Source organism: Sceloporus occidentalis, unplaced genomic scaffold (genome assembly GCF_023333645.1).
Source record: "Sceloporus occidentalis isolate IW3139 unplaced genomic scaffold, rSceOcc1.0.p SCAF_4, whole genome shotgun sequence".
In the NCBI taxonomy this organism is placed as follows: Eukaryota; Metazoa; Chordata; class Lepidosauria; order Squamata; family Phrynosomatidae; genus Sceloporus; species Sceloporus occidentalis.
Genome location: NW_028316984.1, coordinates 21915206 through 21932351, shown reverse-complemented (window position 1 = coordinate 21932351; position 17146 = coordinate 21915206). Strand labels below are relative to the sequence as shown.

The window sequence follows — 17146 nt, the reverse complement described above, 5'->3', positions numbered from 1 at the left end:
CCTCCCATCTCGCTATCTTACACCCTGCCGCGGTGCATCATGGGGCTGGTAGTCTCTCTCTGCTATTGGGAAGGGGCGGGGCTTAAAGTTTGAGGTATCTCCTCAGGGGTTGCTGGTGGGAGAAGGAGGAGGAGGAGAGTGGGGCGGCCCCTCTCCCTGCAGCCCCTCTTTCTTTCCTCTGGGCTGAGGCCTTGGGCGCCCATATCCCCCTCCCCCGAAGAGCCCCGTTGAGTTCAATGGGGACTTACCTCCAAGTAAGTACAGTACAGGGCCCCCGCCCTTAGGCTCAGGACGCGTGTCAGGAAGAGCGCTCGTGTGAACGGCCGACGCGTGACTAGAGGAGAGGGCCAAGGAGGACCAGGCGCCGCAGAACGGGAAACGTGGAGGCCCTGACCAAAGACAAGCCAAAAAAAGCCCCTTTGAGACTCACTGCAAGGAAGAAGTTGGCAGCAGGAGCTTCCCTAGGCTTCAGTCTATGCAGTCTTTTGTCAACTCAAAAGTCAAATGCATCTGAGGAAGTACACTTTAGGAAAGCTCCTGCTGCCTGCTTCTTCCTTTCACTGAGTCTCAAAGCCATAATAGGATCTCTCTACAGATGCTTCCTATAAATGTAAATGCATGCTCAAAATGGAGGACGTTTTTTGAAATCCTTCCAGACAGAAAGTTGAAATGGAGGAAAACTGAAAACACTCCTATAACTTGTAAATGTGTGCTTCTTGGACATGCTCAAAATGGAGGTCGTTTGGGGATTCCTCCCAGACAGACAGAAGGTTGAAATGTAGGATGTGTCCTGGAAAAGGAGGATCTGTCTGGTCACCCTGTGCTTGGCTAATACAGTAGCTTCCAAACAAAGCAAACGCATCTGAGGAAGTAGACTCAAGTCTACCAAACCTCATGCTGCCAGTTTCTCTCTCTCAGTGAGTCTCAAAGGTGCTGCAAGATCCCTTTGCAAACGAAATAGCCATACCTTTGTCTGGCCAACCAAGGATTCTTCTTCACTGCAGAACTGATGCAGTGTGACACTTCTTTAACTGCAGCCATGGCTCAGTGCTATGGAATCCTGGGATTTGTAGCTTTGTGAGATACTTAGCCATCCCTGGCAGAGTGGCAGAGAACTCTGGTGCCACAACAAACTTCAAATCCCAGGGTTCCATGGGATGTAGCCATGACATTTAAAATGGTATCAAACTGCTTTAATTCTGCAGTATGGTGGCAGCCCAAACTGCACACAGTACTTGATGCCAGCTTTCAAAGCTCCACTGGCTTCTTCACCTTTCTTTGAAGAAGAAGCTGGTGGAGCTTTGTAAGTCTGCATCACGTCTTTTGTGCATTTTTGGTTGGCCTAATAAAAGAATCAGTGTTTTGTGGATTTTTGGTGTTGCACTTTGTTGCTATATGGCCAGCATGGCAATCCCTGACTAGATTTTCACTTGCCTTCCATCCAGGCTGGGCTATTTTTAACATGGAGGCAATGAGACGGTCGCATCATGCACTGGTTTTAAATTTTGCGAGTTGACAAACCTGGGAGGTGGATCCTGGGTAGGCGGGAGATGTTTGAAAATAGTCCGATCATCATGTCTTGTCTCAGCAGGAAACAGAGCTTCCCAGGATTAAATATTTGGAGGGGAGAGAAAGAGGATGGATTATCCTCCCCCTCTGTCCCTGAAATAGTGATGTGGGAGGAGGACCTTCATTCTGTCCTAATTTTAATGTGATCTTGTCTAGTTTGCAATTATGGAACCCATTGCATGAAGCAAAGTGTAGGTAACATTTGGCATTTGGGTTTGTGGTCACAAAGTCCAGACACAAATATACAAAGTTGTGGAAAACAACATGTGTTGCCAATTGTTTTTGGATTTCACTTCCCAGGATTCCTGAATGTTGGCCAAACTGCATGGGGGCTTCTGGGAGCTGAAGTCCAAAACCCATGGAGGAAAACAAAGCTTGGGAACGACTAGTTTGGTTGCATATCCCTTATCCAGAATCCTTAAATGTTACAAAATCCAAAACTTTTTTCATGGGTTGCAGAGATAGTGACACCTTTGCTTTCAGAAACTTTTGTTTCATGCACCAGATTATTAAATATACAGTACTGTATAAAATTATTACCTTCAGGCTATGTGTATAAGGTGTATATGAAACATAAATGAATTTTGTGTTTAGACTTGGGCCCCAAGATATTGTATTATCTACATGTATGCAAATATAGTTTTCCAAAATGCTAAATAAATAAATAAATAAATAAATCCCAAATCCCAGACAACCTTGGTCCCAACCGTTTCTCATGGAGGAGGCTCAACCTGTATATTTGGAGAAGTTGCTTGCAAAATCGTACATGTTAGTCAAAAATAGGCCTGTTAGGAGAAATGTCCACAAAATTGAGTGGATTCTTCTACAGACATTTAAAAATAATTATCAAACTGATGTGAAAGTGAGATGCAATACCTCTTAGACTAGAAAAATGAGAAAACAGGTGGTGACATCTACACTGTGTGGTGTGATTGGTTTTCATGTGGAATTTTAACTGAGTTGTCTTAAAAATGACTAAACTGAGACTACCACAGTTTGGATATATCATGACAAGACAGGACTCATTACAAAAGAATAATGCTTGCTAAGTTAGAAGGCAGTAGGAGAAGAGGAAGACTGCATTACAGGTGGATAGATTCTATCAAGGCGCTGAATGCATAGGCAGGGTTCAGTGGGCCAATCTTGTCACATCTTGCCCACAGCCTGCTTACAACTACGACTAACTTGCTTACAACTACGAGTAGGTTAGTTGCAATCAGTCCTACATGCTGAAAGAGGAGTCAGTCCTACACGCCAAAGTCCAGGGGCTGGCTGCACATGCCTTTCTCAATCCTATATCTCCCCAGCTTCTCAGTGTTTAAAGTTAAGTCCTTTTGCAGACTCCACAGTGAACAGGGTTACTGCAATTTTGCTATGCTTTTGTAGGAGGCTGGCTTTGATTTTTGTGGATTTGATTATTCATGGATTTTATTAATATGTTTTCTCTAGGAATATCTCTATGGTCAACTTTAGCCAAAGGTCGCACTGAAGGACCCTAGAGATTCCTAGAGAGAACACTTCACTAGGCATTTGTAGCTCCTCCAGCACAATTCTGTGGTCAATGTCTGGCAGATGTTGACCACAGGGTTGCACTGGAAGACCTAGAGATTCCTAGAGAGGTGTTCTCTCAGGTAAAAACATAGTGTTTTTGTTATTTGTGGTTTTTCCACATTCACAGGGGTCCTGTGCCCTTATCCCCAGCGAATGTGGAGTGACAAGTGTGTATATATAATGTGATGGATGCATTTTCACAGTGGTTTGATTGCAATGCATATTTGTACAGTCTTATGGGGAAACAAGACCCAGTGAATACATTGGAGTTTATTTCTAGTTAACATGTACAGAATCAGATTGTTTTCCTCACAGTGGTCCTCCTATGAAGAGGGAAGTTGGTATCCCTGATATAATTGTATTAGTTCTTCTGTTTGATTTGTACTACTTTAACTCATTGTGCCAGGAAGAATTAATCCAACCTAAATGGCAGTATGTAGAGCTGACTATCTAGAAAGCAGTCTGAGAGTTTCTGGTGCTGTCTTAATTTAGTAGCAGATGTTTGAGATTTGGGTTGGGACTGAATGTGATCTCTATTCTGATGTTCTGTTTCAGGGTAAATGGGTTTGCATGGCATTTTCCCTGCACTAAGGCAGTTCCATGTCTTGTTTGGTAAGCACTTCTTTGTATTGACCTTTGATACTATGTCATATAACAGAGCAGGTTTTAGATGGACATTTGGTTTGTTTGCCTGTTTAAGACAATCTACCAAAATGACTTCCCATTTACTACTTTTGGTTCCTCCATATTTGGTTTAAATTGTCAAACTCCAGAGCAGTGATTCTCATACATCTCCAGAAATCTATGGCTTACAGCATTCAGAATTCCTGACAATAGGCCATGTTGGCTGAGGCTTCAGTGATTTTTAGGTGAATAATATCTGGGGACCAAGTTTGGGAACTATGCTAAAATGTACAGTTGCTGAACACCATTCCAAACTGAAATCATACAAAGATTTCTAGTCTGGGTAGCTCTCTATGGCTAATTTTCCCCCCATAAAAGAGCAATTTGTAGTTTTAAGAAAACTTACTTGGTCATTTAAAAAAAAGATTTAATTATTCAGTGGGTCCAGATCATCTAATGAACCTTTCTAAAGCTCATGTTCCCTCCTATCTGGTTTTTGTCTTTTGAGGTGGTTACATTATTTGCTGCTTGGTGTTAAGGATCCAGCTCCACTTCATTATAGATAAGTGAGGACAAAGTTATTAAAAGACCTATAGGGTTCACTTAATGCTCTAGTGTTACACTTTTTTAGGACTGTTCCTGTATTCTACGGACACAAGTTGAAACCTTTGAAGCAGAAAAGCAGTCTGAAGGCAGTAGCAGTCAAGACGTGGTAAGAGGAAATATATATTAATCTAGTTTACATCAGTAGCATGAATCTTATTATTATCATGTACTGAAAAGGCGCATGTGTTGTTTTCTGCTACCTTTGGATGGCGTGTGTCCAAACTGAGGTGCCTGTTCCCTTCAAGGAACATTTTTCAAGACTGCATGAGCCTGAATAAGGGTGAGTTGTTTTGATAATGGCTGTATAGTGGCCAATCTCTTATAGCTGTATATGGATTAGTTCAGAGGCCTACTGACCCCATTCCCCACAGGGCTGCACTTGCTGCCTATGTCAGATAGCCTTGCAGGATGGAGATAATTTCCTTGCACAACTGTAGTGGAGAATCTCAGTTGGACTACAGCCAGCAAGTGCGTATTTGGACTGTATTTGGAATGAGTTTTCTTTCTGAGGGGGTCTATGTTTGTTTTCAGGAGTTGTTCACGTATCGTTTATTTTATTGCACACCAGTTTGGATATATATGTTAGTAGAGCTGTTCATGCATTTTTTAAAAAAACAAACACTTTATTCAGTGGGACTCAGGGCAACTAACAATGAAATAAACAAAATGCAGAGAAAACAGAAAATGATAAATTGAAACATCCAGCACCCATAAAAATAAATAAAAATGGTGGGTGTTTTTTTCAAAAAAAGAAAAAAAATTTTTTTCCAAAAAAAGAAGATTGGCCTGGATCCTATGTTTTCATGTTGTGATCAGAAGGATCTATTGCTTGTACTGAAATTCGTATCTTAAAGTTTCAAAAATGTTTTTAACTTGTGAGCCACCTTTGGTCCCTTTCTGGGAGAAAGGTTTTTATTTTCCGTGTGCTTGGTGAACACCTAGTCAAGCTGTGCCTAATCCTTATTATATAACCCGGTTCCTGAATTCAGTACAACTTGGGCTACAATTATAAATTATATAGTTATTATTGAAAATCATTTGTGTGATTTTTGCTGTCTGATATAGCAGGAAATTCTGGTACCTTGTTTTCTTATCTAGAATATTAAGCATATTTAGTGCTCCTTTCAGCTTGGAAAATTGGCACTCTATCCAAAAGTTTGCAATGGGAGTGGAGAGGGGGCACTAAATTCTTAAGTACTGTACTAATTATTTCGACTGCTGTAATAGATGCACTCTGGGGTGAGAGAGTGGTCCAGACATGGATTAATTCCTGTTGCTGCCCTGGCCAAGGATTATGCGATCTGAAAAAAAAATCTCTTTACTAAGATCTCTAGCTCTTCCCTCTGTTCTGTATCTCTTGGACAGATGGTCAACTTTCACAGGACATATTATTAGATATATCTGAGTCTGTACTGGTAGTTGCATATACAGATGATGATCTACATTAGTAGTTGGAATCATGCTGTTCTAATGATGTTGCGACTGCAACTCCCAGTGTGTTGACTGTGTTGGCTGTTTGTTCAAATTTCATTTAAACAAAATCCAGAGTGCCACATGATTTTTCATGTTTACATGTTTTCATTTAATAGACGTTGCTGCTAACCATTGATACCCTGTTATGTAGTAATGACTGCAATTGTTTGTATAGTAATAATGAATGGATAGCCAGCCATCACTGACAAAGGATGAAGTAAAACATTCAATTGAATCTGTATAGATTAATGTTTCAAAAGATATGGGGAAGTCCAAGTGTTTATTGCCCTTTCATTAGAATCATAAAAGTGTGAACATGAGAATCTGACAAGTATTGTAATGTTGATACATCTTACTGTCATACTATGGCCCGTTACATACGGGCCAGAAAGTACGCGCAGAACGCGTAGTAGGGTTAGAAAGGGGCAGTGCTTCCGCACCTCCCTAACCCTAGCGCACAAAATGGCAGCGGCCGTTCCACACGGCTGCCGCCATGAGGACATCACGAGCGCGCCACCTCTATACGGGGCAGCACGGATGTGACATCCTCGCTCCGCGCCAGGGCACTTAGTGCGCCCTTAGCGCAGAGCAGGAAGGAGCTCCGTTTCGGAGCTCCTTCCTGGTTTGGTCCGCTGGGCGCAGCCTTCACACGGCTGCGCCCAGCGGACCAAAGGAGAAAGGGGCCAAGCGGCCCCTTTCTCCTCCTCCCCGCCGCCGCAGGGTGTCCTTGGGGCTTGAAGCCCCAAGGACACCCCTTTCCAAGCTGCGGGGAAGGGGCCTTTTGCCGCTTCTCCGCAGCCTGGAAAGCGGCAGATTGGGGCCTCAGCAGCTGCCATTCTAGCCACTGAGGCCCCGATACACCGGGGAAAGGGGTGGGTGCAGCCCGCCCCAAACAGGCAGTCTGTAACCTGCCTCAGTTAGTTTAGTGTCTGTGTGTGTTTCCCATACTTTATTTTGAGTTGCCAGTGATAATAGATTGATAAGGGAAGAAAATATGGCACTTTTGCTGAACACTGAACTGAATGCTTAACTCTGGTCTTGATTGACTAATTGAAAAATCTCACATTTGGGATAGGTAACAAGTAGTTTAAAACCAAATTAAAATGGATATGATATAATCCCACTTTCATTAATTCAGCTCTTCACCCACCCCAGCCCCCACCCCCCAAGTATAATAAAAAGGCCTTACAGTGTTTCTGTAAAATGACCAGGATAGAATGTTAGTGGAGCTATAAGGTTTATATGAAGTTACACTGTTTTTCAGTGATTTTATACACTAAAAAACTATATTAAAATGTTTTTATTATTCAGACAGATGAACCTGCTGTATGCTGGGGCCAGCTGACTCAGATACGAGATGAACAAATATCATGGGCCTCTGATGTATCCCATTATGATCTCCAGGTGGAAATAGGTGACTAGTTTGTGATGTGAAAAATGATCCTTCTTACCTTGTTTATTGAGAGACTTATTCAGTGGACTGGATGGTATTGTTCCACTTTCAAAAAATCCAAAATTTTGCTCACCACCAACCCCAAAACAGTAGATATAAAGCATTATTACCAATCTTCTTTCTTTTTTGCTTCCTCTAATCCTGGAGTGCATTCTCCCAGTTTTGCAGCAGTCCCTGTTGCCAAATTCAGTGAGGTGGCAGCATCAAAATAAAGCACAATTTCCAGGGTAAAACAAAGATACAGGGAGTGTGCACTTTGTTTTAAAGGAAAATTAATTTTCTTAAAGGCTCCCTGCACGTTTGATGTTTTTTTTAAAATTTGTGCAGGGCAGTGGATTCATTCTCAGTGAATCTCTGGACTTCGGTGGAAGTTAAATTCATTGTCTATACCTAATCTGACTTCTTGGTTTTCTTATTTCAGTGCCAGTAATTACAGTAGCCTCATTTTGGTCCATGATAGTTGTAGAACTGTAAATTGTGACATATATTTTCAGAGCTGCTATAGTGTGCTATCCCTCCTCTGCCCCTTCTTCTTGTCTAGCAGATCTCTCAGCCACTTCTTTTCACCTCAAGAAAGTGCAAGATTACATTGTCCCCTGCTGTTTCAAAAAGGCCTGTGTTTCAAGGCTGGAGAGAGTGCTGTCATCTTAAGCCAATGCTATACAAATGCCCTAATATGTTCTGCTGTGAGTTGTTATCCTGGCATGGTGTTAGAATACCAGTTGTGGTACTGACATGTTTCTTTGAAATGGCCTTGAATATGTTTTCCTATTAAATTAGTATTTCTGCCTATGTCTCTTTTGTGAACCATTGCGTAATTCACATGCTGCATGTAGCATCTATTATGGTGCTGTAATGTGTATAATTTTAGAGTATTTCTGTTCTTTTAGAGATAGCGGGACTTGTCATTGGACAATCAGTTGGCGTGGACAAATTTTATTCAGACTGCAGTTGATGGTTTACTTTCAAATTGTACAAAATGAACTTGTGAGTAGGGCATCTTGTGTAGGGCTCATGAGTAGGCTATCTTATGGCCTTCCAGATGTGGTTGGACTGCAGCTCCTACATACTCTTGTTAGCATATAGACAGTGGTGAGGGATGATGGGATGCAGTCAAGCAAGATCTGGAAGACTACACTTTTCCTAATTCTGCTCTGGACATTAGAAAAAATCTTCCCAGATTCTGCTGTTTTGTTGATCTATGCAGACTTGCAAAAATACCATCTTCTGACTCAGGTACCAAATACCTGTTTCAGAACAGATATTTCTCATACTATATGCCTCTCTATCTGGAATATTGAGGATTGTTTGAATGTTAAATATTGAAATAGATAATAAACTTTACAATGTTACTTTCTTTTTCTATTTTGCTAATAGGAAGAGGATGCAATAATTTAACTTCAATCTACCTCGCACGTCATATCCCTACAGGAACATTGGTAGCTGTAAGGATTACAGATCTGGAAGGATGTTCTGAAGAGCACTTGAAAGCTTTACAAGTAAACAAGTTGGTTAATACTTGAAATATTTGTGAAAATAAACTGTTTAGGAGAATATGGTTTTAAACCTATTGTATAAACTGGTAGTGTAGATATAATGGCAGATTTGTAATTCTTGGTATGCTAAGAAGTTTAGAATGTGATAAGGTATACAAGTAATTATTGCTTTCTCAGGTTGTGTGAGCTTACATTTTCAGAACTGCAGTGATTTGAAGTTACAAATCTTCATTTGTAGCTCAAGATGTTTAATACTTGAAATATTTGTGAAAATAAGTTGTTCAGGGTGATATGGTTTTAAACCTATAAATTGGTAGTGTAGATATAATGGCAGATGTGTAATTCTAGGTACGCTAAGTTCAGAAACTCATGATTAGATGTACAGTAATTATTGCTTTCTGAGGTTGTTTGAGCTTACATTTCCAGAATTGCAATGATCTGCAGGCACAAATCTTCATTTCTAGCTCAGGGACCGGTTTAGATGACCAGTGGTAAATGGATAAGTATATGTGGAATGTTTGCTGTTCTTTAAATTATTAAAACAATGACTCATTTCTCCAGCATGAAGTAATATTATCCCACTCCTTTCGTCATCCCAATATCTTGACTCTGTGGGCAGTGTTCACTGCTGGAAGCTGGCTTTGGATTATTTATCCTTTCATGGCCTATAGTAAGTATTTTCTTTGTAAAATGTATATTTCCTTAATTATCTTTTCTTGGCGCTGCATGATTCCCACGGACTAAGCTTTCAAATGTAAAGTACAGGCTCTTTTTCATATTAAGGAGGAGCAACCAAGGATGGGAGATATTTCTCAGTAGTTTACAGGCTTAGTGCCTGCCTAACTTAACAAGAGGAACCATCTAAGATACTGATACTCAATGGTGGTCCCTGGACTGGTGCAAGTCTGCAATGAGTTTGTTGCTGGGTCATGAAGAGTTTCCAGGAAAGAAAAAAGCAGTTGTAACCGATGGGCAAAAATATGGTGTTGGTCCCCAGCACAATGGAAAAAAATAATTGCTGAGCTCTTCCAAGAAAGAGCCTGAGAAGTACTGATCTAAGGAAAGCAGAATAAGTGACATAAAATTATTGTTCAGTTAGAGGTTGTTTCACTGTACAAAGATCTTGTATTGAATGCTTTATATTTTTACTAGGTTCAGCCAGTCATCTCTTGAGGACTTATTTCCCTGAAGGCATGAGTGAAGTTTTGATTGGAAATATTCTGTTTGGAGCAATTAGTGCCTTAAACTACATGCACCAACAAGGGTACATACACAGGTACTATGTAAGAAACCTATGGGAAAATGTCAGATGATGATACTCTGTAAAACTCAGTTATTGCTTTGGCTTTTCCAGTTCAGTTCTAGCCTCCCCTGGTTATGATGGGTGTATTATCTGTCTGTCTGTGAATTTATATCCTACCCTTCTTTAAAACTTCTGGTGGATTTTTGATTTTCAGAACAGAGTAAAAAAAATTAAAAAATACAAATGTGTATTAGTTATTCAGAGGCTGCAGAGTACTTTACACCAAAGAGTTGGTGTCTGTATATCTTTTAATGAATTACCTGAGATTTCTGAAATTGTCAAGTCGGCACAAGGAAGCTTTTAGTTTGTTGTGAGCCTCTCTTATGCATATATCCTTGCATGATCAGATCTGATATTTATCCATTCTCCGTGAGACTGAAGGCACAGTCCACAGAACATAGCTATCTCCTTGTGCCAACTGAGTCATGCAGGATCCACCAGAATTATAAACTGTTAAAACCGTTACCACCAACACCTCTCTCATCAGTTTTTATTTTCCTGCCTTGCCAACTGACCAGGGATAGCCTTCTTTATTAACAATAAAAATCAACACAAATATTAATCCAAATTGTACATCCCCACTGTGAATACTGTCCTGTTGGTATGATACCATGCAGTGACTGCCAAATCATGTGAAAGATACTGCATCACATATTAGAATCTTACATTTTATTTCTGTTTTTCTAAGTGCAATATCATTGTTCTCTTTCAGAAGTATTAAAGCTAGCCACATCCTAATTTCAGGGGATGGCCTAGTTTATCTCTCTGGCTTGAGCCACCTCTACAGTTTAGTCAGCAGTGGGCAGCGGCTAAAAGCTGTGTATGACTTCCCCCAGTTTAGTACATCAATGCTTCCTTGGCTGAGCCCTGAATTATTAAGGCAGGTTAGTATGTGTTGCATTTAACTATGGATTTGCAATCTTGCTACGGGTACATATTAGAGGGAACTCTCAGAAATATCTATTGAAAGTTTGAACTGTACACTATTGAAACTTATATGGATAAATTAATATCTTTGTCTTTTATTCGTTCTTGTTTTTAAAAACATTTTCATTAAAATTGGACCTCTCTTTAACATTACACATAGCAAATCAAATATGTACGAAGACACTTGAAAAGATTTAAAACTATTCATATTAAATTTCCAAGTAAATTTCAGCTTCATTGTCTTGTATATGCATAAGCCTCTTCTAGTTCATATGACTCAGAACCTATTGAGCAGTTACATTTATCAGTTGGTATTTTCTTCTATAGGATATGCACGGATACAATGTGAAGTCTGACATCTATAGTGTGGGCATTACAGCGTGTGAACTAGCTAATGGGCATGTACCTTTTCAGGATATGCCTCGTACACAGGTAAAGCACACAGTCCTTCAATTTGTTGGTTAAGTACTGTACATCTGTTTTAAAGAAGTGATATATAAAACATTGATATGAAGAAGATGACTCCTGTGGTGTTTCTCAAGTGTATTACAAGGGCTGAGCTGAAAGAGACGAGGATGTTGATGACAGTGTTTCAACATTTTTGTCTACCTCATTTAAAAGGATGCAGCTAGTACTGATGGGAAAAATCAGCAGGTCGACATTTATACAGCCTAACTGTATGTGGGATAAGCTATTCACTGGATATTTTGTATTGGCCTAATCTTTCCACCAGATGCTACTGCAGAAGCTTAAAGGTCCATCTTATTGTCCCTGGGTGATAAATACTTTTCCACATGGTGAGTCCAGGATAAAAAATTCACGGTCAGGGATTGACTCTGGAATTGGTGAAAGCATGACCCACACATTGACAAGTGAGAGATTGCAGACACCACCAAAAACATTTTCCCCTGCTTTCCATAACTTGATAGAACTCTGTTTGCATCAAGACCCAGAAAAAAGGTAAATTCCTTTACAGTAAATTGCAGTTACAATGTAGTGATTATACAGTGAAATTACATTGTGTGGGGTTTAAAGAAAAGTGTGTGTTAGAAGGATATATTTGGTCTAGCATTTTCCAAACTGTTGTGGAGTGAGTCTTAACCTTTGCTAGGTGCATTTTGGTTTTTAATTTAAAAACAGAATTTCCAAGAAGCTGTGTTCCATGCTGAATAGGTGATTTTGTAGGAGTGCAGAGTAGCAGGTGATAAACAGTGGTGAGATTAGCGAAAACTGTGGTGTGGTTACACAAAGCTCATCTTTAGGTGTACACACTGAGGATGACACCATACATATTTGTGGGATGATCGATCTATTTGCAGGATCTGTGCACAGATGAGCCTAGCAGAGTTTAACAGAGCCCTGGTCTGCACTTTCTGCAAACAGTAATCTACATATTGCAATGGAAAGTCAAGGAGCAATGATGGGTTGTGGATTCTTTCCATATCCCTACACATCTCTTTGTCTGATGCAGATAGCCAGTGCTAAGAGAGTGAAAGATACAGAGAGTGAAGTCTGGATGAAGATACACAGGCCTCCCATTTGTCCTGTTGCTTTGTCATGCTGCCTTTATGGGTTACTCTGGGGAGGTGTTGCGGGAGGGAGAAACCATAGAGCTGTCAAATCATCCCCTTCTGGGTTTTACACAAGCAAGGTGCAGGACAGTGAAAGTTGATAATGTTATAAAATTTGATTAGGGTTGTAAATGTAGTTTTTAGTTGATTGACTGCTGGGAATCAAGGTTATTCTAAAAAACCCTTGATTATGGCATATCCTTGAAATTGGGAATAAAAAGAGGCTACCTTTCCTTCTATGTGTGTTCAGTAACATACAGTTTAATAAAGTTATCTACACATTGCAATGGAGTTACTTTTGAAAACTACAGACACTGGAGGTTTGTTCTTGTGCAAACATACTTCAGTTGACTTTAACCATATCAACTAAAAACCAAGTGAGATATCAACTACATTATTTAACTGGTAACAGTGCTAATTTTGAACCTATGTATAAAGAGCCTGAAAATAACACATTTTCTGTATACAATAGTTAATGTGATTTTTGAAAATATTAAGCTCCTTAACCAAGTGTATGATTAAATAGGAAAGGTTTTACTTGATTTGCTAACCTGTAATGAAACTGTAAGATGAGATGAAATTACTGCCAATCTAATCTTTTCAAAGGTTAAAATGTAAGCTTTGTGTTTTTTCCCTGGGATCTAGGCCATCAGCAAGAGGTCTACTGTCACATGCTTTTTTCAAGCAGGTGAGCTGGTTATACATTTCATTAGAAGCGCTAACTGAAGCTAAAGATAATAACCAGGACTTTGGTCTAGAAACAGATCATTTACTGGGAACACGGACTATTCACATATGAATGTCCTTGGAGTGTAATTGTGGTCAGACGGCAGTTTGATATTTGGGAGCAATTTGATTTTAATTTACTCTAAACAGGTTCATGCTGATCAGTAATATGTGTGCAGAAGCAAATGTTCTACATCACCCAAGGGCAACCTGTAGGCCCACAGAGATGCACCCACTGTTCCTCACAGCCTCTCTGATTATCCCACAGTTGCGTGGTAATGACAATACAGATTCAGTACATGTATATACTTCCTAAACAGCAGCATCAGACTAGTTGCTTTTTCCCTAATTCCATTAACTTTGTTACTGATAAGAGCCAATTAATCATGCAGCATGCCTTTCTGGCAAAAAAATGAGAGGTGTTTTTTTCCCCTGAGGAAGATGGCTGGTACAATTCAGGTCTCATCAACTGAGTAGCACTCACCACAGTATGTAGTTGCATGAAGTTGCATTTCTCATAGGTTATGTCCAAATAGAAAGAGAACCAACTGGCAACAAAATACAAAGGAGAAAAGGCATTTTAAAAAAATACATGTAGATGAAATTAAGAAAGTGGAGAGGAAGAATGGAAAGAAGTCCAAGGAGGACCAAAATAGAAAATAAGGCTGTGAAGGAGTTGAGGATGTCTGTTCTGGTCTGAAGGAGGAAGAATGGGAGAGAAGAGGTCAGGGATTCAGTAGGTAAAAGCTTACTTTTAAGCCATACAATCTTGGGCAGGTGATGGGAGGTAAGCCATTGGCTCCTTCCACCTGTTACAGGATCTGTTTCTACTTATTTTTGTTGATCTATGGGTACAAGTTTAATATTCCAGTTACTGTGTTCTCCCTTTTCAGGTAAAAGAACAAACAAAGGGTTCATTACTTTCCTTGTTGCCTCCTTCCATCCAGTACACTCAGTCACAAATACCAGCAGTGCATTCAGCAGCCATCTGGAGCAAATCTGGATGTAATTTGCCAAAAGAAAGAGAGATGTATTGGGAATTCTGAAGATACCAAAAGATACTGCTGACATCTGTTTTAAAAAATGTGATTTTTTTTGCTGCTTTTGTTTTTAAAATACAAATGTTTGTGATATACTTGAAAATATTAAATATTTGTATAGTTGATTCCATAGAGGGAGGAAAATTTCCCCAAAATGGTACTATTTACTTCTTGAATAACAGACTTATCCACTTGCTATGAAGCATCTTTATATTCTTGTACCTGAACTGTAATGGTGATAAAGGTCTTGCTTGTTGTGGTAGGACATGATAATACCTATGCTGTTAGTACCACTGAAGGATTAATCTGAAATACTGTTTCTGTCTTCTCACATTTTTATTGTGTACTGTTAATTGCCATGCCAACTATCTTATCACTTCATACACTTTGTGTTTAAAAAGTAGTGCCTTCTACCTTTGAGGAGGTGGCAGTGTGCAAATCCATTTAAGCTGTGAGGGCTCTTCTGCCACATCCTGCAATATCTGAAGTAGCCAGATATTGTACTGTAACCTGAAAGAAATAACTGTGATCTTTTACTTCAAAGTACTCTGCACAACCTAACATAGTAAGAGTAATGCAGTAGTTCCTCCACATTGGCTGGGATTGGGGTGAAGGTCCCCTATGAATGTGGAAAAACCACAAATAAAAAAGCCCTTTTTACCTGGGAGAGGAAGCCTCTCCAGGTCCTCCAGTGCAACTCCATGGCCAACATCTCCCAGAGTTGATCATACAATCATGCCTAGAGAACTTCTAGGTTCTCCACCACAACTCTATGGTCAACTTCAGGCAGAGTTGCACTGGAAGACCTAGAGATTCTGAGAGAGAAAGAGAATGAAATTACTTGATTATATTCTTTTTATATTGCTTATTAGCCCACAGCTGTTATAGTAGCTAAAATGTCACATGTGAGGGATTATACCTAGCTAGCCTTTAAATGGCAGTTTGTAGGACTAATCTAGAGAAAGGAGTCTATAAAACAGGCAAAGAATCATGATTTGTTGTGTCAAAAAGCTGGAAAAATCGATACAGCGGTTCTAGCAGATGATGACTATTAGGGGTATTCTGTTGCAAACACAATTATGGAAAGCAATATATTCTAAATTAAGATAACCTTAAAGTTTGTATTTTGACTTTTTAATATGCTTTTCATTGAGAAGAAAAGCCCAAATGACATAAACAATGGAAAGCAATAGAAATGGACTGGCAAGGTACAGGCTTTTTGTAGAACTGTGAACATTAACTTAACCAAAACTTTTGTTCTGTGTACAGCATATAACTGGTACTGGGATAGCTCTAATACTGAGATATTAAGAATTATATTTTATTAATGTACATTTTATTTAATCATGTAAAATAGATGTTAGTTTAATTTTTTAAGTGTGTAACTTCACGATAGTATATCAAATGTGATACAACTAGCATCACAAGTGTCCTTCTCATAGGAAACTACTGAAGTAAAACTATATTAGCCATCTTTTGCAAACTCTGTTTTGAGTAATGTAACTGGAATAAAATACACCTATTTAAAGAAAGCCATTTTGAGTTAATGTCTCACCATCCTTAGCGGCATATTTATTTCATGTCTTTTTAATAAGCTGACATAACACTGCACTCCTAAGTATGTTTACTCAGAAGCCCTCCTATATTAAATTAGCTTATTTCTCAGTAAGTGTGCCTAGGATTATTTTCTAAAACTATTCTGGAGCCAAATACATAACTCTGGTGGGCATCAAACAGTTGACTATACCACAATGTGGGTAGATGTGACCTTTCAGATATGCTTGGAGTTTGTCTCCCATAAACCTTCACCAATAGCTATGGTTGATAGGATTTGCAGTCCCAGAATAAGGAAGACCACAGTTACTCATGTAATTTATATTGGAGGAGAAAAATCAGTGTGATGGATTTTCTGTTTAATACATAAATATATACATTTATCTCCTCACTGATTCAGTAAACATCTACCTAATGACAGGTAGTGGAAAATGGCATTAGTGTCTGCTTTTCCATTCTTAAGGTAGCCAGTAGACTTCTGTTGCGCTGGGTCATTTTGAGAGTAGAACTGGAAAGGCCTTCCTTGCCTTTCAATTCTAACAGCAAGAAATGCACTGCAACATGAGATGTATTTTCTTTCTCTGTGGTTGCATCAGACAGCCACTATTGTGCTACAGCCCATCCATGATGGACCAGTTTTCAGCCTTGCCATCCTCTTGAAGGTAACATCTGTATTCAGGGTGCACTAGAAGTGATGTCATATCACTTCTGGATGCCATTCAATAGGCTTTCAGCCTTAAAAAAAAGAAACTTTGGCCCTATACAGACTGCCAAAATAAAGCTGCTTCAGGTCACTTTGGAGGTATGCTGTTTAAATGATGCATGTGTCCTAAGAGTCCGGAAGCTGCGCCAAAGCCACATTCCATTCCTTAGGACTGGATTGTGGCTTTGGCATGGCTTCCAGATTCTTAGGACGCATGCAACATTTAAACAGCATACTTCCAAAGTGACCCAAAGCAGCTCTATTTTGGCCTGTTTGTATGGGGCCTTTGAGTTTGGAGGGATGTGGTTTCTGAAGGGTGCTGCATTTCTAGCTGGTTATGGGTCATTTAGGTTGATCTGGGAGTGAAAAATAATCTGAAAATTAGTAGGATTCCTTTTTAACCATCTTTAGTGGCCACACAAAAGCATTGAATAGGGTTCAGCTCTCAGAATTGTTAAGGAAACTAAATCTTGACACAAATGATGGAAATGATTACAAGAAACAAGGTACCAGGGAGTTAAAATGGCTTTGTATCTGTTTTGAGGGTTTT

The 17146-nt window shown here is 39.6% G+C and overlaps 1 protein-coding gene across 4 annotated transcripts; it reads left to right on the top strand.

Annotated features, from left to right (window-relative positions):
* Positions 1-94: 94 nt before the first annotated feature.
* Positions 95-15871, top strand: STRADB (STE20 related adaptor beta). 4 transcript variants are annotated; one of them, XM_089519409.1, is made up of 12 exons: positions 95-254; positions 3676-3732; positions 4376-4456; positions 7135-7237; positions 8654-8775; positions 9334-9442; positions 9925-10048; positions 10788-10959; positions 11330-11434; positions 11736-11962; positions 13219-13261; positions 14193-15871. In XM_089519409.1, the coding sequence occupies exons 2-12, from the start codon at positions 3721-3723 to the stop codon at positions 14343-14345; spliced, it is 1251 nt and encodes a 416-aa protein (XP_089375535.1). In that variant the 5' UTR covers positions 95-254; positions 3676-3720; the 3' UTR covers positions 14346-15871. The 4 variants fall into 4 exon arrangements, with proteins under 4 accessions (XP_089375535.1, XP_089375536.1, XP_089375534.1 ...); XM_089519410.1 differs by lacking the exon at positions 3676-3732 and having other exon boundaries at positions 9925-10036; XM_089519408.1 differs by lacking the exon at positions 3676-3732.
* The last annotated feature ends 1275 nt before the right edge of the window (positions 15872-17146 follow it).

What these genes read in the sequence shown, in the direction of transcription:
- STRADB (XM_089519408.1), top strand. An exon ending in GCCCTGAATTATTAAGGCAG is followed by an intron (nt 10,960 to 11,329) that starts GTTAGTATGTGT and finishes TTTCTTCTATAG; the next exon opens with GATATGCACGGATACAATGT. An exon ending in AGGATATGCCTCGTACACAG is followed by an intron (nt 11,435 to 11,735) that starts GTAAAGCACACA and finishes TCTTTCCACCAG; the next exon opens with ATGCTACTGCAGAAGCTTAA.